The sequence below is a fragment of the Pseudopipra pipra genome, chromosome 5 (genome assembly GCF_036250125.1).
Source record: "Pseudopipra pipra isolate bDixPip1 chromosome 5, bDixPip1.hap1, whole genome shotgun sequence".
Classification (NCBI taxonomy): Eukaryota; Metazoa; Chordata; class Aves; order Passeriformes; family Pipridae; genus Pseudopipra; species Pseudopipra pipra.
In genome coordinates, this window is record NC_087553.1 from 60017552 (window position 1) to 60043416 (window position 25865).

Genomic DNA, 25865 nt, shown 5'->3' on the forward strand with positions numbered 1-25865 from the left:
CATGAAGGGGTAGGAGGAAAACAAAAAGAAGTAAACTTTAAAGTCTGTGAATCTGCTACATGACCATGATATGGTCATTAATGGTATAGAAGAAGAGTTATAATGATTAGCCCCATACTGGGCAACAGGATAAACTCTTGCTCTAGTATTTCAAGTAAATAAATTCCAGATATCTATCAAGTCTAAAAAAGATTGGAGGAAAACAGGTTTTTTTTACATAACAAGTACAAACACAAAGGTATTCTGTTCCCTTCCCAGCTTCTGAAAATAGAGACTACAGTGTCTCTGTGAGAGATGATACGGTTTTTATGGATAACCCCAAAATGAAACATTGCTCTGGCTCCCAGGTCCAGAGCTTTCAAAAAAAAAAAAAAAAATCAGCTGAACTTTCTTCTTTTGGCTTTTATCTGAAAAATGGGTTTACCAGGAGAGGCAAGAGGAAAATCAGTAGATTAAGAGAAGGTACAGACACAGGGCACTGGGACAGGGAAGTCTCCTCCTCAATATTCTTTCCGTTGTGCCATGTAAAATAGCATAGGCTCTATAACTTACAGGAAGGGATCATTTAATGAAAAAGTGTGTGACATTTTCACCAGACAGGCTCATTCAGCTATGACTATTAGTAATTCCTTTGATAGAACAACATTTCATATACACTATGACCAAAAGAATTTAGATCATTTAATTAACATTCAGAAGGAAAAGAAATCAAAATTCCACTAAATACTTATGTCTCTTTGAGACATCCAAACCCCCTTAGATAGCATGGGAATGCTTGAATTTAGCTCACAGATCTGATATTTGCACATGAAATGATACTGAAATCAAGGCATTTTGCCTCTCCTCACTATGATCCTAACAAGTGGCAAAGAGCACTGATGAGGAACGATAGCTTCTCATCAAACAACTACTATCAGCATTTCAGCCCTAGGAAACAAGAGACTTTGCAGAGGCTGAAGTTACCATCAAATTACTAGGACTGGGAGACAAAAAACAAGAGAACAATGCCCAGATCGTTTTAAGTTATTTTAATAGTGACAAAGCTATGCTACAAGAAACCCAGGATACACCATTTAAATGGTTTTGAAATATAACTAAAGTGACAACTACTGGTATTTTGTGTTAAATGAAATTACACTATTTGATTTGACTTGAACTGTAGCACAACCCCTACTCAGATATGGCAATTTCAATGAATTTCAGCAAATAATAGATTTTTAAAAGTACTTAGTACTCCCAGAAGGATAGGATAACTTACAATAAAGGCAATAGCAGAAGTGTAGATAGAATACCAGTCTGATAAGGCAGAAAGATTCTTCACAAAATTAGTAACAGGTTTGGCACCTCTCTCTAAAGAGAAGCAGAGAAAAAAACAGAACTGTTAGAATTAGCTGGCAGTAGTTAAATCACTTGTAAATGACAAACAACTAAATTAGAAAATCATTAAGAATATTCAAGACATGTAATGACAAAAGGCTTATCCAAATAAAGAAAAATTAAATCCATCAATGTAACTGAGAAATTAGCTAAAGAATGCATTTCCAAAAACTAAAGTATTATCCAAGACAAAGGTTGTGTCTAAACTCTTAACACATACTATAGACAAAGAAAAAAAAAAAACCCCACAACATCCTTTACAAGGGTACCCTGGATGCTAAAAGCAGTCTGTTCTGAGACCTGTCCATACTACCCCAAAGACCTCTGCACAGGTCAGCTCATCCCACTGTAAAACAATGTACATCAGCCTGACTGCATTGCAAGCTACCAAGGAACAACTTAAAATCACAGAATCATTTAGGTAGGAAAAGACCTTTAAGATTATCATTGCATCCAACCATTAACCCAGCACTGCCAAGTCCACCACTAAGCCATGTCCCTAAACAATCTGTAGAGCCTTCCTGCCCACCAGCAGATCAACGCTCCTACTCAACTTGGTGTCATCTGCAAACTGAGGGAGCACTCAATTCTCTTGTCCAGGTCATTGATAAAGATATTAAACAGGACTGGCCCCAATCCCAAGCCCTAGGGAACACCACTACTGACCAGCCTCCAATTGTATGCAGCACCATTCATCACCACTCTCTGGGCTCAGCCACCCAGCCAGGTTTCAACCCAGCAAAGCATACACCTGTCCAAGCTATGAGCAGCCAGTTCCTCCAGGAGAATTCTGTGGGAAATGGTGTCAAAGGCTTTATTACAGTCTAGGTAGACAACTGTGGTGGGGGGAAACAGTTTCCCCCCTGCAGTTATAAAATGGTAAAACCCCAGGGGGTGGTGACCCTTGAAGTTTTGAGGTTTTACCCAATGAGCTCTTCTGCAAAATATAAACATATCACAAGCAGAATGGAAGACAAGGTAGTGGTAGTTGTTGTTGAAGAAGTAGCCATGTTCTGAAGCCATGAGCTGAGGGGGCAAGAGCCCCTCTGGGGGGCCGCGGCCCCCCAGCCCCTGGTTGGGGTCATAGAAACTCGGAAACAGTGTTAAACTGGACTGAGGTCTGTGACTGAGAAGCTAGAAGTTTTTTTTCTCCACCGTGAGCAGGAGAAGCGGCGGCAAAAACAACTCTGGCCGGAGACAATGGCAGAGAGCCAACAGATAAGAACTGAAGAAGCAGCAAACAGCATGCAGCCAAGGAAGACAGACACAGAGTTGTCTGAGAGAGCCGAGAAAGAGAGCCAGCAGCAGAGAGAGCAGACCCAAGCTCTACAGACAGAGTTTTTGGGGTAAGAACTGAACCAAAAGACCACAAACTCCTTGGAGACCTCTCACTTCCTAGAAGGGAGGGGTGAAGTGCTACTGCACTGCAGAAAAGAGCTGAAAAGCTCCGAGAAAGAATGCAGAGGGGGTGACCTTGGCCCCCTCGCTGCTTGAGACAGAGCACGGAGCTCTGCAAAGGGGACTTGAACCCCCTGAAGATACAGACCGTCACGAAGACCCCTGTGCTTCATGGTATGACGTGGTGATGCGACCATTGTCTGGGTGAATGCAGCCCACGGAAGATAAGACCCTCGCTTGAAGACGAGTGGCCGAGGGGCTTGGATACCCCCTCGTGTGTACTGGCAGAGATCCAGCTACAGCTGCTGCATGAGAAGAGGATAGATGCCTGCTGCCTTAGAGACATTGCTGCTCTGAGAGTAGAAAGGGATCTTTTCCTACTTCCCTCCTGGACTTTTATTTGGAGGGAAGAAGAGATTTGATTCATTGTAAATACTTTTATGTCATGGTAGAGATAGCTAAGATTGTATATAATGTATTGTAGTATTTATTTTGTACAGTCATTATAATATATATTCCCTTTCCCCCATTTTGAGTCTCGTCTGGTGTCTGGAAAACCATCTCACACTCGGTTGAGATGTGGGAGGGGGACTTGGACTAGGGAATTGGGTTTTGGAGCTCTCAAACCATGACAACAACATCCACAGCCCTTCCCTCCCTTGCTGCTGTTTCAGCTATCTTAAAGCCAGGCTAAATATGTGTTGGCTATGTTTCTGCAGGACTCTATCCATTAGTAGCACTTTGCTGCTTACTCCTTCCAAGCCAAGCAACACAGCACATCACTGCTTCTGAAGAAGTCTGTCTCCCACCTCTGCAGACCTTTGCTCTTGCTGTCACTGTATGGGAGACTGACCTGTGCTGTGAGAGGCCCACAGACAGATGCACACAGCCAGCAACAGCAAGAGGGGCTCTTTCTCAGCTCCCTAAAACCCACTAGTCCTTTACTCTCCTCCTCTAAGGTCTTTTACCACTTAGACAAACTAGCTAGGGACACAAGGAAACAGAAGAGGGCTGCTGCAAGACGACCTTTGCTTTCTTTATTGGAATACACTAGTTTTGCCTTCCCTGCTGAGCAGAGTGACAACTCCTCTTGCACAAGGAGCCCCAGAAGCCCTCACCCTCATTTGCAGTAGAACTCACACTGAAGGAGGTCATGGATTTAAGCACTGCTTCCATCTGCTCTGCTCCAGCACACTAAACAAAACCTATAGTGGAAACTGCTGGTGACAACAAGGTTCTGGAGAGCTCTGAGTGATCATCAGGCACCTCGGACAACAGGGATCTAGATTTTATGGCTCACCTAGTGGAAGTTAATAACCACTCAAAGCTTAAGTTTAATACAGGTTTTTGAAAGGTATTCTGAAGGCAATGCACGTATATCACTGAGAACAAGTCACAAGTATTCTCCCAAATAAAACTACAACCAATACCAGTATTAAGGAGAAAAAAAACTGACCTTACATGGAGATTATAGACCCTTATTTCAACTCTACCTTCCTCTCTACAATAATTTACCCATTTGGAACATGTATCAACATATTTTTTTTTTTCAGGCTAGCAATTCTTTGAAAAACAAAACGTTTGGAGGGCTTAACTGCTTTGCTTAACCTGCCATCTTGCATCCTCCACCTTCCAAAAAAAAATTTATCAGCAATCCAAGAGAAAGACATGCAAGACACACTCAGGGTATGCACCGTCCGAGACCCACTTCTTTGAAAGCAAAAGCTGATAAACCAGCAAGTAAACTACAAGCAGCTAAGACATAAGCAAATGAACACTCTTACTTCTGCCAGTGAACAAATACCCTGTTCTCACTCATTGCATGTTTACACATTTTAATTAACATTATATGTTTGGTTCAGAGATAGATACCCTATGTAATTCAATATTAAACAGAATCACAGCTTCTATCCCTACTCCTCTAAGTTACTTTGCACTCCAAACACTAATTCAGGATTCCAGAACCTTTTCTGCTTAAGAACTAGCAGAAGCATTTCAAAACGCTGTATTTTAAAAAGCAGCAATCCTGCCAATAGGGTTACTAAGAACTACTGTTATTTCTAGACAATAAAACAGTGCTAAGTACTTACTTAATCTTCTCAAATTTTCAGTCAACCTGAAAAATAACAGATAAAAGCAATGTGTTAAATAGGTAACCAGTGCACAGTTGTGTACATTTGATCCCTGAAATACTCCTTACAGTTATAAATAATTTGTGCATAAAGCTTCACTCTTGCCTGTTAAAAATTGTGTTTCTAGTAACTAATACAGTCCATCTTGCATCAGACCAAAAACTGAAGTGTAAAAGCACTCCAGCCTACAACTTGGTGCACAGTTTTTGGGAGGCATATGAAGGAACCTAGTAAATAATATAAATCTTATTTCACCTCAGACAGCAGAAAAACTTAATTTCATGTATTGTCCAAAGCATTCACAAAATTTTTGAGATGGTTCTGTGCTTTCAGTTTTATTACTTGTTATGCAAACACTTGCTCAAACTGTGTAAGAAGTTGTAAAATAAAATTAAGTGATGAAGAAAATCAATTTGCAAAGAAGCCAATAATTTCTCAAAATCACGTTGGGGATTTACCTTCTAGCACTGAGTGGCTCTTCTGTCTCCACTGTACTCTCTTCTGGCTGAAATCTGAAGTCCTCAACATACTCCCCAAATTTGTCACAGAGCCACTTCTGGAGTCTTGAAGAGACCGTGTTACTTTGCTTATCTATAAAAAAGAAGTTGCAAGTTATTAGGATAGTGCTAGAAGGCCTCTTTATCCAATGCCTGCTCCTGTTCCCACACACGATGCTTCGCTGGGAAGCAGACTTTGTACAGATTTTCTGTCCTTCACTAAAGGTGACTCCTGTATTGCTCACAGGACAGTACATGGAAGAGTCTTATTACCAGAAGTACAGAGAGTAAAACATCCTAAGAAACAATAATTTTTAGCAAACACCGTAAAAACATTTTCTAGTTAAGAGGCTTCTGTAAACAAAAGACTGATGTAAATCTCAGTGCTCCTGTTGTGCTGAGGGGTGACCTTGAGAAAAGCAAGTCCAAAGCAAAGCACCCCTGAGCAGAAAGCTGGACAACCACCTTGCAGCCACGTGAATTTGACAGGTAAGGGAAGCTCAAGCAAGATTCTGCAAGAGGCATTTTTACTACCACTTTCCAACCACTTATAGTCTGTAAAGATTGTGTGTGTGTGTCTCTATATATCTATACAAATAAAACATTTATATACAAGTAAAATAATTTCTTTTTTATAAAGTCAGGCTTCAGAAATTATGCTGCATATCCTACTTTCTATATATGGAACATATATGCACCATACTACCTGGAAAGTCTCATACAGCAAAATAATGAAGCAATGCACACTTTCTGTATGTTGGTTTCAGTGGAAAAATATAATATAATATATGGGTATATGGAAAAAATATAAGGGTAAAAACCTTTGGACAGAGCAAGTGAGAACAAAATCACCTGTAACTCACAAAACTGTTGTCTAGAAGGAACAGACTGACTATTCTTTGGAAATGTAGGTCAATACAAAGTTGCAAAAAGGACATAAATTATTCCAGGTAAATTCAGTACAGAACTCCATAAAATTAAGAGGCAGGAAAGATTAACCAGTCAACTACGACAGCCAAAATGACGCTTTTAAGTTCATGAGAAAAAGCAACTGGTGCTCAGAAAATAGAATCAAATTATTTATTAATGAATGACAATGATATCTAGAAAAACAAGGAATATTGTGACAGTTTACAGCTGTTGTCCATTTGGAATAATAATTTCATTGGAATACTTCCATTGGAAAATAAAAATATGAAGTATCTTTCCACATGCTAATACTTCAGAAAGTACTGAGAAAGAAATTTTGAGCGTACGAGACTAAAAAACAGCAGGCTGTAGTTCACATAACAGAAAGCATTGACATTACAGGAGTACAGGAGGAGCAATTTCAAATTTAGTACACAGATTTAAAAGCCTTAAGTCTCAATCAGGAAGTGTGGGGAGGAAAGCTTAAGGGTACTGAAAGACTGAGAATCTAACTGTTGCCTTAGTTCTTTCAGAAATCACTACATTATTGATTTCATAATAAGCATCAGCTTGAGGAATGCAGATGACAGTGCAGATGTCCACAAATGCTCTGACCAAGCTTACCTGTTCCATTGGTTTGCACTGGTGGCTTTGCAGGTTGCTGAGCTGCAGGCACCTCTTCCGTCCTACAAAGAAAAAACAGAAACAGTGTGAAATGTTAAAGAAGAAGAATTTATTCCCTTTTAGGTAAAGGAAGCACTAGAACCTCTATGGTTTCCGTAGCTGAGATTATAAAATCACAACAAGAAAAAAAACAAACATACACCCTTTCACAAGGCTCAAAACATTCATTGCACTTAGGACCCAGGGAAATACCATCCACTGGAAGGAGAGGTGGGGTTTAGCCATTTCATGTCACCAACAGCTCAATTTCATCTTACAACTACTAAACCATCTAGTATCAAATTCGTTGCATTAGTTTGTATGGTATATTCATTGCAATGCCTGCCAGGAAAACTTCAGAGCCACGATTTTTCTCACAGTAATAAATTAAAAGGGATTCCATATCACAAGTTGATAGCCACAGCAGTAGAGCAAAACCACAGTTTAATGCATAAATCTTGAATTCTGCTGCCATTACTACAGTCAAACACCACTCAACGTCACAAGAGGAATAGGTATCAAGAATGATTTAAAATGTTATAAGCTCTAAAAATGCAGAGATACCAACTGATTTAACAATATCTTTAAAAATTTCCAAAATCGAAATAACAGCTTGAAAAACTGAGACAAAAATGTTCTAAAACTATATGTCAAGTAGCAGGCATCATTGGTCTCACCTTTCAAAATGAGTCAAGAATAATATTCTCATCCATTAAAAGTGAACAGATTTTTGAAAACACAAATGCTTTTGCCATTCTGCACATGTGCAAGGCTTCAAATTATATTTGCACTATCCAGAGCCTCCAACTGCCAACCTGTCTTGAGATTACTTCAGGCTTCAGTCCCAAAGTCTTCAGCCATCCATGTACAGCCATCCTACAGAAAGATTTTTCTAATGAAGCAGCAGCTTTGACAACACAACACCAGCCACAGCAAGCTTCACTTGACAGGGAGTTGTATGATTGAAAACATTACTGCTTGAAACAGAAATTTCATTATCACTCATTTATCAGATAATATAGGTACTTTCAAATGTTCCCTTCATCTTTTGCTTCTCAGGAAGGGAATCAAGTGAAACATGGTCAAAAAACCAAAGAGTGGGAAGAGAGATCCCACTGCATTGGGCAGATTGCAGAAATATAGACATACAGTTCTCTCTCCTGCTGAAGGACATTAGGAAAACATCTCACTGTTCTGTCTGCACATGGAAAAGGCCGTTACTAATATGTGCTGTCTCAACATCACCATACATCAATGGGTATGATGGAGAAACCTCAGAACTAATTACCTCCCTTCCTTCTTAACCATTCCTCAGATTTAATGAGCTTACAACACCCTTGTTCATTTCTAAAAAGAACACTTAGAAATAATTTACTGATTTATGAATTATAACAGGACATTTTAACTGCTTAGATGATGAATTCAAATGGTTCCTGCTTTTAAAGACACTTGTTTTCATGACTCTTCAGGACTTTTCCCCAGCATACTCCCCAGAGTATTTGCAGCAACTCTTCAAAAGCCACCTGAAATTCCACCAATTTTTTCTAGCTCAACTTTAACTTTGGTTTCTGTGCCATTTCCCCTCAGTTTCTATACAAACCTTGGGTTCGTCACCTAAAAACTCCTCCTCTCCCTGCTTCTTCTCCCATACCCTTGCATCTCCTCCATTTCAAGCTCTCAAAAAATAGACAGCAATAAACATGATCAAATCTGCACCAACTATTATAGAGCACTGTCTTGTTTTCCTCTATCAGCACATTAGATGGTTACACCATATAGCTGGGTGTTTTCATCTGCAATCTGTCACTGTCACTGTGTTTCACTGAAGCTGAAGACATATTTAGGTGGAAAGGAGGCAGTCACTCACAAGCAGGTTCACACAACCAGGAGCCAGTAACTCAACCCACTGCAGTCATGTGAAGGCACCAGGGTGGTGTCACACCTGAACAACTCCTGTGACAGAGCCAAGACGGGATCCCACCACTGGCAGCTGTCAGACTCTTCAAACTGGGTGTTCCTTTGACATGCTGGGATGTATTTTCAGAAGCAGCACAGTGTCATTACTCCCCATGTTTCTTGGGCAAAAAAATCTCATCAAGAAGCAGTTCTGGATAGCAGCCTTACTGGGCTACATCAGGAGCACATGACAGTTGGCTTTGGCCCTTCTTGATGCTTATGTTTCATTTTTTTGGCAATGTCTTACTTGCCATCTGCCTGTTACTCCTTCCCTATGAAGAACCTGACCTTTACGAATCATCAGGTTAATGACAGCTCATTACTGCACCTGTGAATCAAGTTATAATTAGCCACTTAAGACAGATCTGGGCCAGGAACCTCAGAATTCATTGTTTAGGCTTGCACACCTACTGGGAAGCTCAATCCCAAAACCAGGTCACATCAAACCATGGGTTCATCAAGACCACTGACAGAGGGGAGAAATCATCTTTGCTAGTTTCTGCACCACTCTTCAGGCCAGAGACCAGTTAAAAGGCTGAAAAACATAAAGAGTCCCCAGAACAATGCTATATTCCTATGTGGGCTTCCTAACTGCAGCCTGCACCAAAGAAAACAAGCTGCATTACTTCCTCTTGGAGCACACTTTTCACACAGAGAAAGGGTTTAACTGGTAACACCAACACATTCCCAACCTGAAGTGAGGTCATGTTTAGACAACCAGAGATTGTACCCATTTAAAGCACAGGCTGATTAAAAGAGGTAAGAGGAATCTCAGTCTGCGGAGGAAGCAAACACAAATGTACCTTTTTTTTGTTTCCCTTTTTTTTTTTCTTCAATATACTGAAGTCAGGGAAACATGAATATTGATAAATATTAGAGTTGTTCATGACCAGTACACATGTACCACTCAAAAACAACCAGCACATACTGATGCAGTGTCCACTCACTGCTGCCCCAGAGAACATCACCAAAGCATTATTTTTGTAGCTGCAAGTATGACACAAAAGTTAAGGGAGTCTTGACACTGAAGGCCATTTATCTTAAAAAACCATTTTTGGTTTGTGCATATTAGGCCCTGAACACAGCCGCGAGTTGAGATGTATGCAAATCAACAGACTCCCTCCAACAACTGGGTGAAGACTAGAATTGCTGCACACAACAGGTCCAGTCACTGCCAGGATGTTCTCAGACATATTCAAAGCAATTTTGCTACAGGCTAACTCCAAGCTCACAAGCAACCAACCATCGATCTTTCAAAAGCTCTTGTGGAAGCCAGTCAAGGCTGTTATATATTTCCTACTGTTCAAAGCAACCTGAATGTGTGTGCACGTACATCAAAAGCACATTCCAACCTCATACATGCAAAAATAAGCATAAATTAGGTATTTTCACAGCCTAATTAAAAGATATATCATTCAGGTATGCACAGCTTCTTAACCTGAAGAGCTCTTAAAAAAACAAGTTAAATAATTTTCATGGTTTGCATCTCCTTCCCATTAAATACACCAAGCACTTCAGAAGCCTTTGCCATTCTCATCCACAATGAAGGAACAGTGTCTTATGCAGAAGCATTGTCTATTTAGTCCTTGTAAAAATAATTCACAATGATACTAATAAAAATGTTTGCATGAGTCACAGCCTGCTGGTAGGTGTTGTTGCAAAACTTGTTATTTTTTCTTCCTCTGTGATTCTAGCTCACCATTTGTAATATATAGCAGCAATAGCTCACACATTTCAGATTATTTATGCACTTCTCTACCAGCAAAATGTCATAAACTTCAGCTGCCATTCCCAATGGGGGGATGTCCTGAAGTGCATCTATGGAAAACTTTAACTGAGGCCACCACGTTTCTGAATACTGACACACACAGACAATAAACACCATGACAAACAAAACCACTAAAAATCCTCTTCTTCCACTCCTCTCTGTGCACAACTCAATGAAAGAAGCCCATGTTCTTCACTAGCAAAAAAAAAAAAAAATAGATTGTGAGCTTGTTGTTTTCTCTTTGCAAACATTTCGCATCATGTTTTATATTGCTACTTGTATTGATCTGCTCCACAAATACTTTTAAAACTGCAACTTTTAAAATTATTTCTTTCCTCTTACATCACAGCATGGTTTTGTTTTCATTTCACTTCTGTAAGCAGAAAGAAAAGCACATGCAAATATGTTTATATACTATCGTTGTTTAACCCCCGTCTCCAACTAAGTACCATACAGCTTCTCACTCTCCCTGCCAGGGGATATATGAATATCTATTTTAAAATTGTGTAAAGAATTACCTGAGAAGCAGGGTGAATTTGGTTTTGTTGACATAAGCAGAGAGAACTTTCTGCCATTACTTTGCTTAATAAAATTAAGTTTCCATAAGGCATAAATTTGGCCTATTACTTATTTGACTATGTCAACATTTCACCTGTAGTCCTCATAAAAGTATTGTAAAATGTCCACAATAAAGTGTAAAAAGATAGTAAGCAGTGAAGAAGAATTTCACACAATGAAGCACAAGTTAATGAAAAATCATAGACAAACCAATTTTTCTCATCCTGAGTAGGAACTGAAAAATTTTCAAAGTCTTATTTTGTTGTACCTTACATATCCTGCCTGTCCCAAAAAGGTTGAAATATTAGTAAGACTAGTTAAAGACTCAGGTAAGAGGGATAATTGGCTGAATGTAATCCGCAAGTGCAATACCCAAGCTAACAGGACTAGTGTAATCCTCAGGATATCTAAATGGGAACACAACACTCAGGAAGTAGCGTCATCCTACCTTAATTTAGCAATGACACGCCTGCTAGAGATTTACTATTGTCCACAATCCAACAAAGCACAGATGTTGCCATTAACTCTGATAAACAAAGACCTTCCATCTCTCTTCTCTGTAAAACGTGTACTCACAAGCTGCAGTGGGCCAGATCAAACTCTGAGCCGCCCTCATTACTCTGAAACAGGACAGAATGATGTAGAGGAAGATGGCTCCTCATCCTCCTCCAGGATTCCCAGCAATGAGGAGATCCCTCTCCCCCTTCTCTATGCACGATACAGAGCCCAGGCATACCTGTTCTGGGGAGAAAGCCAAAGGCCCATGCAAGCGTTAAAGACAAGCCTGTGGAATTTGCACCTCAAGCAAGGCAGTATCCATAGTTGCCATTTCAATGTACCACAAAACTCATTGCTTTCTACTGATGTTAGGGAGCTAGCAGATACTCTCAGCAAGGGGACAGGTCCAAGTTTCTCCTCTTATGCTGTCCACTCAACCAGGCAACATCAACCTACATACACAGCCAGACCAACCAGCATAGGTAATAATGCACTCTCACATCCCAGATGTAAGAGCAACTCTAGGTCACTAAAAAAAGCCCAGGTCAGAGCACTCTGGACCACCTTCCCACTTCATGGTCATGGTGCTGCCTTGGGAACCAGACTCCTCCACAAGGACCTTCCAGAGCCCCTTCTAAGCATATGACTTGGCAGCACAGGTCAAAACTACACACAGACCAACCCTGCATGGAACTAGTGATTTTGGAAAACCATTGATGTGAAACATGACCTAAAAAAAATCCCACTCTTCATCTTAGGACAAAACGGCTGAAGAATGGCAGCTGAATTGATGAAAGGGATGGAGTACTCTTAAGGAGACAGTGGAAAAGCTGGAACTCTTCAGTCTGGACAGAAGCGTAAGTGAAGAAAGGACTGATCAAGGGTGGCAAATAAACAGACGCTGAACAGTTATTCACCAAATCTCACAATTCTGTAACCATGGGGCACTTATTGAAACCAATAAGAAATCTGTTTAAAAGGAAAGAAAAAAAATTGTGTCTTTAGAGTCAAGAGGACTTGTATTGTCTCCATAGCTTCCAGTGGTAGACAGCTCCAGCACTTTCAATGTTATTAAATAAATTCACGGATAACAGGCCTGCAAACAGAGACTGAAGCGAAAGGCAGCAATGTACCTTCTGATACCCTTAAGTACAGTGATTGTGGAGGTTTACGAGGAGCAGCTGAGGCACCTGGGTCATTTAGCCTGCAGAAAAGGGGGCTCAGGGGAGACCTTGTTGTTGTCTACAACTACCTGAAAGGGGGTTTGTAGCCAGGTGTGGGTTAGTCTCTTCTCCCAAGTAACAAGTGACAGGACAAGAGGAAACAGCTTCAAGTTGCGCTAGGGAGTTTTAGATTTGATATTAGGAAAAATTTCTTCACCAGAAGAGCTGTCAAGCACAGGAACAGGCTGCCCAGGGAAGTGGTTGAGTCACCATCATATTTTAAAACGTGTAGATATGGCTCTTAGGGACGTAATTTAGAGGTGGACTTGGCAGTGCTGGGTTAATGGATGGACTTGATCTTAAAGGTCATTTCCAAACTAAATGATTCTATAGGAGCAGGAAGAAATTGACCACAGAAAGCAACTAGACTCATGTTTCCTATAAATGGCTCTGATTTCCATTGCTACAGAATACCAATGGACACAGACTGCTGACCTGAGCAGAAAGGCATTGGACACAAACTGCTGGCCTGAGCAGAAAGGCATTTTTACATTACTCAGAATGGAGTACAGAAAGAAGCAGAAGACCAGGAAGAGTTTGTATGGCATTGGGAAACCTCATATCCAAGCCAAAAGTTTTTCTTTTTTGCTCTTGCTTGTCACCTCTACGTAACTGGCTTATAGCGTGTGATTATGAACTCAGCCCACACTATCTCCCAATGATAGAAGTTGGCAGTGAACCACAGATCCTGCTGCTCACCCAAGTAATCTTGGCTACTGCTGAGGAAGTTAACACAGGTACCTAGGTATGCAAGTGGTCTAGAGCAACAAGACCACCAAGCAACTGCTGTGGTCTTAAGATCCAAAGTCTGTGCAGCTAGGCAGACTAAGGAGAGACGTCAAACACATTGCTTTGCATCATCAAGATGGATGTCTTCAAGGCTGAAAGGGACTAGAGGCATAGGGAGGCATGTTTCCACTTGTCATTGCAGTGGCAAGGAAGGCTCAAACTCCAGTCACTCCCACACATTTAATGCTGTGGTACTGGGATTTCCATGCTGCTGCTAGAACAGGAGCAACAAGGACTGAGCAGTCTGGAAAAGACACAGGTTTTGAAAAGTCAAAGCACATGCAATGGCATGGCAAAAGCTCTGGCTTTTAGTAGTTCCAGCTGGGCAAGATCCCAGAAGGAGAGCATCAGAAAAGGTGAAATGAAGAATATCTCAACTAGAAAAGTATCACAGCACTTCTGTAGCTACAGAAATATGTATGGTAACTCATATGTACATGGTGTTAATGATGTACAGGAAAACATAGGCACCATCTCTCTCTGTGAGCTGTTGTTTTAAGAGCACCTAGGCTGGAAACATATGCTTTTACCAGAACTTCTCATAGACAGTCAGAGATCTCAAGTGGCTTTCAGCTTTACAGTGAAGATATTTCTCTTACCTTACTTTAGGTGCTTCATTGATTTTTTGTTCTAGTTCTATTCTCCTCTGCCGTTCCTTTTCTAGTTCCTGCCTTAATGTTTCAGCGCTTGTTTCTTCTCTCAGCTTCCTGAGCTCCTCCTCTGTTAATTAAAGGAGAAGATAAAGATTTAGTTACCCTGAAGTATTTCTGTAAGAAATTTAAAATCTAATTATGACAGATTAAGTGTGGGGGATTTTTTTAATCTGTGCTATACCAAATATGTTCACCAGAAAAAAACAAGTAATCAAGGGCTAGACAGACTTCATAAAAAGCACACAGCTGTATGATATAGAAAGTATTTAGTTACAATTATTAAGTAAGGGAAAAAACAACTCTGAAGTTTTCTTTTCAAGATGCAAAATAAGCCCATGGTAGAAGCTATCTTTATTTAAATACAACATGACATACTCTTCATTCCCCAAAGAAATAATCAGCAGGAAAGGCTGTCTATTGCTAAATCCAGTGGCCATAACAAGAAAAAAAAGTATCTGATTTTTTCCCTCATGTCTTCGGGTAGGAAAACACAATAAATTCACATGAAGTTATATGATGCCATACTGGACTGACTGTCCACACATGTTGTCACAAGCTTTATTTTCTGTATACAAATATGACCGTCAGCATTTATAAAATTAGGCACTTGAAAAGCATCTGCAGGGCTGAGCCCTTTCTTTTTGTGCTAAAAAGAGCAACCTAATTATTTTGCTGTTGTGAAAATTTCCCAGAGAAAGGCAACAAGGCTGGTGAAGGGACCTGAACACAAGTCCTGTGAGGAGAGGCTGAGGGAGCTGGGGTTGTTTAGCCTGGAAAAGAGAAGGCTCAGGGGAGACCTCATCACTCTCTACAACTCCCTGACAGGAGGTCGTAGCCAGGTGGGGGTTGGTCTCTTCTCCCAGGCAGCTCTCAGTAAGACAAGAGGGCACGGTCTTAAGCTCCACCAGGGGAGGTTTAGGTTGGATATTAGGAAGAAATTCTTTACAGAGAGGGTAATCAGACATTGGAATGGGCTGCCCAGGGAGGTGGTAGATTCACTGTCCCTGGAGGTTTTCAAGATGAGACTGGATGTGGCACTTAGTGCCATGGTCTAGTAACCACAGCGGTGTTGGATCAAGGGTTGGACTTGATGATCTCAGAGGTCTTTTCCAACCCAGCTGATTCTATGATTCTGTGAACCCCTGCCTGTCAGTTTCTGGCACCCTTGTAATTTTATCTAAGTCAGATGGTCCCATTATGGGCCTGAGCATCTTACAGTTTTAAGAAGGGGTTATGAAAAAAAGAACTAAGTTTAAATTTTTACCCTCTTCTGAGGTTACACTGTGCCCTATAAACCTCAATGTAATAATAATATATATAAACATACACACTCACAACTTCTTTCACAAGAAGTTAGCATCAGCTATGTATAAGGCTTTTTTGTGTCTAATTAGCCTTGCTTTTTTGTCACTGGCAGAGTCCTTGTTCATGACCTTATTTAACTCTAGCGCTAAACCGGGGTCACTATTATTGATAACTTTTCCCAAACAGGTATACAAGAAACATGAAAAACCGAAGAGTGAGATTCTTTTTTTTAAGTCTTTTTAAACAAAAAATTTACTCCACATTTTGTTCTCTGGGCTGTTTTTTTAGCTCAATCTCAACAATAAATAGTAGAGCAGTGGGTGTATTTCAAGCTTACAACAAAGCAGAAGAGAAAATACTTCACAGCAGACACAGGGGTTCAGGCTTTACGTTATTTTACAAAATTGGTATACTATGTTATAACCTCCAGCAACCTCTTCTATTTCTTTTCACATATTGCCTTGTAAGTCTTTGATAATCAGATAATTTTGATATCTGAGCCTCTCTGACTCCAATCATCATGCATCTTGAGAAGGTCTGAAGCCATAATGCAAATGTACAGAGGAAATTACACACTCTCCCTCCTCTGCAGGAGGCCCTCGGGCAGTATGTCCAATCACTTTATCCGCTGTGCAAGTTAGCTGGTGGGAGATTATCTGCACTCCTGCAGCAATAAGAGGTTTAGAGCACAGAATGAGGAGAAATAGGAAAAAGATACATGAATCCAGAGGACAACATGATGGCTTCCACTGTGAAGCTACAGCTTGAACTCCACCAAAAAGAAAGGAGTGCTGTCATTCATCTCCCCACTGACGGATGGTTACTGATCCTGGGAAGAAGAGCTGGAGCACAAAAACCAAGTAACTAAAACTGAGAATTCCCAAGAGTATGGTAGGGAAATGTCACTGTTGCAGCAGGTATTGTCCCTCCTGTAAATAAATGGAAAGATATGGACATAAGGGCAGACTTACACACGGAGCTGTTCCTAATTACGTGTCCACGAGGAATTTTAAATCCAACAAGAAAACTAAGTTTATAATTAGTTTACCCTACTTTCAAGGGCTTGCCTTGTTCCAGAACACGGGCCTGCACACAGCTGAGGGGAAACATCTGTTGCACTTCAAATGCACTGGAGCTTGTGCAATATCATGAAGATATCACAGAACGTTCCAAAGTTTGACAGGGATGTTATCTTCTCAAGACCATTAAAGGAAAAAAATTCTACATTAAGCACATTTATTTTTTTAAGAGGTAGTGACTATGCATTTTGTGTATATAAGAAAACCACAAGCAGTATAAATTAACTTCAATGTCCTTGAAAGTTTACTCAGATCTTCCCGCTTCCCTAATTCCAGTTGTTCCGATTGCTCTACATCTTGTACTACTAAAACCAAAACAAAACCCCCAGAAATTCAACCACTAAGAAGATAAGCAGTGCCCAAGATTCTTTAAGGAAAGAGGCAGAGTTAAAGGGTTCACAATGAATGAGGCAGAACTCCTATAAAACAAAACAAAACAAAAAAAATGAAACATCTCATCATTGTGGTTTGTCACAGCTTCACATTTCAGAGCATTTCCTAACTTTCCCATACATGACTGCAATTCAAATCCACCCCACTGCAACTGCTCTAGCCCATTTATGTCCTTAAAGTAGTATTTGTTGCTACTTTGGCAGCAGTGTGGTCAGGCACCGTAAAACTTCCGTGTTTGGTTAGTTAAATACTCTTAACTCTGCTAAGCAACAGAAGGAGAAGGGGGCGAAGTTCTTCCTTGCTCTCTCCCCTGAAATAATCTACCATTTGGCCAAGCTGAGCTGCACTTTCAAAGGATATTTCTCTATCCCTATGGGGTCCTCTTGCAGAATGAGTGAAGTTGGCTACAAAGAGCAGAGGTCACAGACCCCTGAGAAGAATCCCTAAGAACATTTCACCACGGTATCTATCTACTGAGCTTTACAGATGAGTATCCTTCTTGATGACGAGAAAGGAGCGCTGCTTGGATTCCATCTTCAGACAGTCAAAATTCAAACATCCTCCCCCCTCAGCACACGCACAAAAGGGTAAAACATAAAAGGTCACGCTTCAGCTTCAAGATTAATCAGCTTCCATAATTTCCCTCCCAGGCATATCAATCACAGCTCGCTATCTTCTGCTGGGCAAGAAATGTTAAAATACTGCAAGAGTCTCAGTGTATGTCTTAGCTGGACACGCAGGTGAAGCAAGCAGCCATAAAGGTGACCTGGTTAGAAGTGGAAAATTACTAGCAGAAGAAAGTGTCTGCTGAAATACTGACAGAGAAAATGCTGGCAAGGCTGGGAACTAGGCCTGGGAACTAGAAGCATTGTCAAGAAGTGCAGCTGGCCTCTCTGAAGTGCACAGCCGGGTACCTAGAAACCAGAGATACCACTGAAAGGCATGAAAATAAGGAACTATAATAGCAACTTATCATCTGAAAAGGTGAAAAATAGTCTGAAAAAAAAGGGAAAACATCCTGGGAAAGTAAGACTTCGTAAATGCCATTAGCTGTTCTATCTACAAGAACAAGAAAAGTCTAGAAAAATAAAAATTGGCACAAGAGAACAGAAAACATCAGCATCTATTGGCTATTCTGAGTGAAAAGCAGAAATTATCAGCATCTATTGGCTGCTGAAGTGATGGTGTCCAATACGTCTCTATTTCTCTGTTATATAAATATGGCTTAATTTTTATTCAAAATGAAGCTTCTCTCTCCAAGAACTTCCCATGCTGTGTGCACTATCCCTTTCCTAAAGGGGCTGAACTCTCCACACAAACTTTCTAAGAGATCTTGGACCTTTGCCAAGAAGGGTTTGGTTTGTCATCCCATACCTAGGATGGTTTGGCCCATATAAGGGGCCAAATATGGGCCAATTAGCTTGATACTGGTATTAATGTAAACATATGTATATGTGTATGTAAATTAATCCATCATAATTACATTTTCTGCTGTATTACTGAAAAGTTTGCTTCATTAGTGATCATTTTGTAGTAACCTGTAATAGTATACACCTACATGGTTGCTATTGCTATACACCTACTATTGATTGCTGCCAATAATTTATAACAGCTTGCTCTCTATATATATTTATTTCATTCATATTCACTTTATAAATCATAGGTATAGTTGCTAGGGGTGATTTTTGTGGTATTTGTGGCAATCTGTAAAATTAAGTAGAGAAATTTAAAGTAAAAAGCCTCCGTGTCTTTGAGTATTACAGAAGCCTACCAACCTACAGTCATAACCTCTATATACCTACACATTGGGTAACCCTTTAGGCTGTGACAGCAGGTGTGACCCTGAAAAAATGCTTTAAAAGCTCTCTAGAAAAGTCAACTTGTGTAGAAAAGCAGGACAATATCTGGATGCTATTGCACTTCTAAAAATGAGCTGTAGATGTCTGTGAGACAAGGCAACACTGGTGTTCCAATGACATTAATCCAAGTATTATTGCATTGTAAACCCTAGGAGAACTGAGCCCATAGTAAAGAACGTCATCAGCCATGCATCTCACAGGTTACCAGAAAGTTTATCTATTTCATTTTTTCTACAGCATTTTATCCTCTGTGAGGTCTAATGTAACTGTCACACCTGAACGCTTAAGTATTCGACCACTCAAATTCAAAGATTAACATTCCAAAAAGGTTAGTTGATACAATGGAACTGCTACAAGATGAGCTACCAAGTGTTGTGCTGCACCGTTGTCTGGCATCAGCCACTAGAGCAGCTGAAAAATTTCAGTTTGCTCCTCAGAATACACAAACTTGTAAAAAATGTTCTGACAAAAAGCACTTCAACACCAAAGTATTTAGTTGTGGTGAGACCGAACAGACTCTGAGTAGTATTTAGATAAGAAGGATGATACATGAGGCTGGGAAGGCGTAGCAGAAGGTTGGATTTCTAATTCCAATACTGCATATGCAGCAAAGCGGATGCTTCCCTTAATCCCAGGATTGAAGGTAGATTAGGGAGTTTCCTCGTAGCTGTTTTACATAACAACATTCCTTCCTAGGCCTGCAGGTACACTGCAAAACCTCCTCTGGGACAAAGTGATCAAAAATTTCTTTCAGAGCACAACTACAGACTGCCAACCTGCTGTTTCTAGCTACCAAATCAGTTTAGTGTTAAATCTAAGGAAAACAAGTTGAAAACTAGAAATGCCAAAAAGCATACATGCTCCCCATCATACTTACATGAGGAAACACCAGTACTTAACAAGACAAAAGTAACCCTTCTATGTCTATGTTAATCACGGCAAATCTCTCTACAACCCTTTGAACATTACCAGAGTGCACATTATTTAATTGGTACGAAAAAAAATAAATTCCAATCACACATCTTCAAACTGGATCTCATCAGCCACACTAATGAAGCCAGAATTGTCTCCAGCGCAGGCAGTTTCTACTGCTACCAGACTCCTAATCCCTACATAAAGCTAATATTTACTTGTTCCAAGTAAACCAACTATATGACATTACTAACAAGATGTTAGGAGTCTTAACAACATATCTATTTTCATCATCATAGATACTGAAGAGCTTTTAGTCTTCACCTTAAAAACCAGCAGGAAATGGCAGTCCTGTAAAAGACATGAAATGACTTCACCATTTAAGATAAAGCGAAGAAATACAGAGAATGAGGTCTGACCAACAAGCAGTGATGGAGGAAGGACCCACAACAGAATTCCCTAGCCTGCTTTTTTCCTGCTTACAGTTACTTTGCAATTTATATATACTCCTCTGAAGACACGTTCACAATTTGCAGCTATAACTGGATACAGCTTAATTGTACTATTTGTTACCTGTTCTTCTAATCCATGACTGTCCTTCTCTAGGGCATATGTCTTTCCACCAGCGACTCGAGAACCACAGAGACTGCCAAAAAATTATCACAAGTCTACCCAAAAGGCTTCAAATAAAACATTAGCCTTTGATCCCAGACATTGAAAGATATTTTACTTCTTTGCATGCCAGATGCTTGGGGAAGAAAAGTACTTGTTTAAGCTATTGCCCTAACAGCTCCACTTTATTAGCTGCCCTGTCTTCTTTAAGTCACCACTTAAGTTCATGTCCTCTTTCATGTTTGGACTTCAGTCCTTCAATTGGGAAGCACAAAGCTCACCTCCTTAGGAGTACTAGTCTTGGTGCTTTAAGAAGAACCGAAAAATGTGCCTTGTAAACCCCCCCAGACTCCAGGTTGACTGTCTAACCCCCTCCTTTGTCTTCTGTGATTAGGTGGTTGCTTCTGAAATGGATACCAGCATTCTTATTCTACAGAGCTCTTCCAGAGGTGGACAACAAGCAGTCTGGAAGAACTCTTCCTTGTTTTGGTTGTGAACACCTTGCTTTGTCAATTTAATGGTTTTCCCTTGCGGTCAGGCCTCTTGCTTGAATCTTGCATGAATCTTTCATCCAGAAAACAAGGCAAAAAGATTTTCTAATAAGAATATTGGTGTCATAGAAAGCCAAAAAGCAGAGAGAATCATTAAAGATTAAGAATATTTACTGAGTTCATATCCTTCCCTCCTCTCTCCTGTGTTTTCTATAGGGATTTTGGTAGAGTGGAGAAGTGAAACAATCAAATATAAATCCTGTATTTTCACTATGACTGTTCTCCAGCTAAGTCTGCACATATCAAAACAAAGAAGTGATCTGTCATGCCCAATGACTTAAAAAACTTCAACACGGGTTTGGCAGTTAAACAATCTCTTTTTACTTTGTTTTGTTTCCATCGTTCTTTTGTTCTTCTCTTTGGTCTTTCAAAGGCAGAGCTCCTGCTCCAGTACTTACAATAAGCATATCTTTTGAGGACCAGTTTTTGAGTCTCTTTGCATACGCCTACAGGGCAGGGAGCAGCGTGGGCTCTTGCTATGCAGATAGGAAATAAGCCAACTCCGATCCAGAGGCAGTGGAGGCAAGGCCGAGTGAACCAACAACCTACCTCTCAGTGCAATTAATATCCCCTGGTACTATTCTCCTCACCTGAATAACAGAGTCTCATATGAAGTGTTCTTTTCTTTTGTGAGATGAAGGAGACTGATTTACAAAGCACCTCATATTTGACAGTCTTCCTCAGTGCAAACTGCTCTAGTCTCTCTCACCATTCTCATTATGTCCTACTTGGAGTGGGTGATGTTAGAAAAAACTAAGATGTCATTGCTATGGTTTGTACAAAACAGTTATGCTAAATACCAATTAGTAACTTTACATACAGTGCTTTCAGTGGAGCTTTATTGTGTTATAAGTGACACAGACAGGATCATTTCCCCTTCATTATGGAAAGATTTTAAATTATGCTTCCTGAAAATATAGCGTAGTGAGACAGATCCCCTTCTCAAAACACCAAGTGGGAAGTTTTCTATTGCTAGATACACTTATAAAGTCAGCTTAAAAGTCATGAAAAGTACTGCTGCTATATGAATTTCCAGAAATTTCAGGGAATAAAAGTGCCAGAAGAGTTGCAGAATCCATCTAAAATGAAGGGAGCTGCAAAAATATTGTCATTATTGCAAGAATGGTTTTCACTCACTGGTTTTGGCAGAAGTGAAACAGTCTACAAATGTTGAAATAATGTCTGGCTTAGAAATAGCAGCAGGCTCTTCCAAGGCTTTTGTGTTACTAAGCTGAGCAGGGAAAGGCAAGTTCCACATGGGGCTCCCAAACTCTCCATCCCAGTTACACAACAGGCAGAGGAACAACAGTGCTGACCATTGCCCTGCCTGGGTTTTCACACCCTCTCTGCAATTCAGGAAGGGCATGAGCTGGGCATGCAAAAAAGGCAGAATCAAGAGCACAGCCCACCTACATAAGGCAGTGAGTAGGTGGCATCTGTTCAAGCCTCTGGAGGAGCTCAAACAATACATCTCTCTCAGCACAATGCTGCATTTTGGTTTATCAGTCCCAAAGATGGTGTGACAATATGAGATCCTCCAGCTTTCTGGCATCTTCATGTACAGCATCATCATGTACATGTCCATGTATGTGCTTTGTCCAATGACTTGAACACATTGCACAAGTCAGGACTAGAACAAAGACCAGTCCAGGACTCCAGCCTGCTGCTGCACTGGGCTGGAGTCGCATCCTTTCCCTCTCCTCTGTTCTCAGAAATATCGTGCTCTTGGAAGCCAAGTCGAGAGCAAGCAAGAGCCCAACCCACCTCCTCCACCAGTCAGAACAGAGTCCTTGCAGATGAGAAAGGAAGGTCTGAATGTTCCTTAGTCTATATTGAGGCTTCTTAAACCCAAGAGAAGTGCTCTAACCTGCTCATGACTGCCTTGTCCAACGTTCCCAATGTTTCCAGGAAAATGAAGCCAGAGTTTTGGAGGTTTGTGGGTTTTGTCCAGGAAGGCTAGAAATGAACTCAATATACACAGTATTTCATGTAAGCATCTCCAGGTATAAGCAATACCTTTTCTACACCTCTTAGGAAACTTTCTGTAGGTTTTGAGAAGTCTCCCAGTCAGAAGTCAGATCTAGAAAAACTTTAAAATTTGTTACTACAAAGCAAGTGAGAGCAGCTCTATAGCAAAGCCTGAACTCACATCTTTCTACTGTGCCTTTTCTGGGTGCCCAGGCAAAATACTTAAGAAGATTCCCCACCAGTCACCATACACAAACCACAGTCCTCATCAGAGAAGCTCCACAATCTCAAGGGGCACATGCAGATCTCCTAGGGACATCTTTTTACTGCCTGAGAGTCCAGGATTTTAAACTGAAAGAAGCTTAGGGGAAGGAGTAAAGGATGTGAGAAACCCAGGGTAAGCTCCACTGCTACAGCAGCCTCAGTGCTCACCAGCATCAGCAAGCTTGGAGCCCAAGCTGCAGCATCAGGATCCCTTGGCCAGGGTTGACCATGTATCTAGCAGCAGCTACTATGGCCCAGAGCTGGTATTTGGGTATCTCAGATATACACAGCAGCTGCTTACTCTCTCGCCAGGGTCTTCACCTGCCCTAGATTCTGCTTCAGCTCTAGATTCTGCTTCCAGATTTCTAAACCTATGGTTCAGATTAAAGGCTGCCAGGTCAGTAAGAAGACAGCAAAACCAATGCAGTGAATCTGTTCTTCTGCTCTTCTCTCTCTCTGCTACTGCATCTGGTGTTTGACCCTTACGTCAAGAGAAATTACACCAAAGGTATTCTAACACAATTGGTAATTGGACTCTGACTCAGCTTCATAGTCAATTTGTTGCATACAATTACTGGGGCTCTGCAGAACTGGACTTTTCAGTGTAGGTCTTCTGTTGGTTACAACCACCACCACACACTTTGCCTTCAAGATTTAATACTTTCTAACATCCCAGATCTGCCTGAGAATCATGTATGTTTTTCTAGAGCTCTACTTCCATGTTGTCACTATTTTGCTAGGTTGTTCTTCATTCAAAGAATCATCAGGTCATTTATATCAGAAAGAACAAGCCAGAGAAAACACTGTGGAGTTAGTCACATAAAGGGTTCGAAAAGGCACATGAGGATGAAGACTGTGCTGGAGCAGAATTTCAATGGGAAAGCAGCATAATCCCAAGTTATTTTGTAATGCTAGTATAAAAATCATAACTGAAACCAGTGGTTTGGTAAGCCCCTGAAGACTCCTGCCACACTCTGCTGTACCAAGTGGAATGCAAAACCCTTGTGGGAGAGGACTTTATTTCCTCCTAGAGCTCTTCACCCTCATGTAGTGTTTCTTTGATTTACTGAGTCATGACTAACCCTCTTCTCTAACAGTCACCTGGTTTGTTTACTCTCATATGCTGCTGCTACCACCAACTCCTCTTCTCTGAGCTGCTAAATTTAGCACTGCAAAAGGCTTGAACATCTTTGACCAAGAATTAGCTAATACTTCATGTAAACCACAGGATGCATGTGTGCTTACAAAGCACCTTGTGGCACCACGATCAGAGTGCTGCTATCTCCAAAACTGCCCTCTATAAGCAGGCACAGGAAGCAACAGGAAGAAAAGCAGAGTGTTTACCTCTATGAGGTGCAAACCCAGAAAGATCGTGGGTTTGCATAATTTTTGTCTTGCAAATGCAAGAGCAGCAAGCATGATTTTATTTCTTGTTTAGATACAACTAGGTTTTGAAATGGAAACACTAAAACCACTACTGATCTTAGCAAAACTGTCCTGGGTCAGTAGTTGCCTTCCCAAACTGAATCCTCAACTAGCCCAAGGCAGTGTTCATGTGCATTTAAAACTAGGTTATAACAACACAAAATCCTTTAGAAATGAACGATTCTGATTGTCACAGCTCCAAGAAAAAGCTTTATCCATCCACGTGCACTTAGAACTCTAGCAGACTAAGCTCTCTGCACTTTTCATTCAGCTGGTGTTCAAGCCTTTTTCTGCAGGAATCCCCAACACTGCAGACCCAACACAGTTTTCAGGATTCCTGTAATAAGGCTCAGAAGGAGCCATTAGATCACAGAGATTAAGACCATTCCCACACAGACAGAAAAAGCAACTTGGCTGGAAGAGTCAGATGATCACTCCCTCTTGCTTAAGACATTATCCAAGATCCCCTCCTCTGCCTGCCTCATCCTCCTCTCAGTTTGCAGCTTAAACCCCTTGCATTTCCAGTCACATTTTATTTGCATTTACAGCTATGCACATGCTAAGCAATTCCTCTCCATCTTCATATCTTTGGATGTTTAGATTATCTCTTTGCTAAAGAAAAGATTCATCTGGCATCTTAGATGAAGATATTTTCCCTTTACAGACAACAGCTTGTCTCCAGTACCTATTTGATCCAGATTTCCTCTGCAGCTTGTAGAGGCTACAGTTAGGTTTGGGATGTGTTTCACTGAATATACTACTCAGCCAAACTGCACCTATTACTTGTGCCTACTAATGGCTGAATAGAGTTTAAAGAAGACTAGTGCTTTGCTCTTCTTTAGCCAGGCACCTGCAACTACAGACCCACGCTGACTTGTAGCTGTGTAATGTACATTATGCATAATGTTTAGCTGAGGGGAAATCTCCTTAAACCTCCTGGCTAATGGCACAATAATACAAATAAAAGTACAGAAGAGGCAAAAATAATATCAGAATCAAACTGATAACAATTAGAAACTCAACATATTAAAAAGAAAATCCATGAAACTTTTAAGTATTTCCCTCACTTACTACCA

The 25865-nt window shown here is 40.6% G+C and overlaps 1 protein-coding gene across 2 annotated transcripts in view; it reads right to left on the reverse strand.

The window, feature by feature from the left end:
• Positions 1 to 25865, reverse strand: part of GRAMD4 (GRAM domain containing 4) — a 78398-nt gene that overhangs the window by 16917 nt on the left and 35616 nt on the right. For both annotated transcript variants that reach the window (XM_064656251.1, XM_064656252.1), the window contains exons 4-8: positions 14368 to 14488; positions 6938 to 6999; positions 5366 to 5498; positions 4866 to 4891; positions 1259 to 1350 (exon numbers count right to left, since the gene is read on the reverse strand). In XM_064656251.1, the coding sequence (XP_064512321.1) occupies positions 1259 to 1350; positions 4866 to 4891; positions 5366 to 5498; positions 6938 to 6999; positions 14368 to 14488 (434 nt within the window). The remainder of the gene's footprint in view (positions 1 to 1258; positions 1351 to 4865; positions 4892 to 5365; positions 5499 to 6937; positions 7000 to 14367; positions 14489 to 25865) is intronic.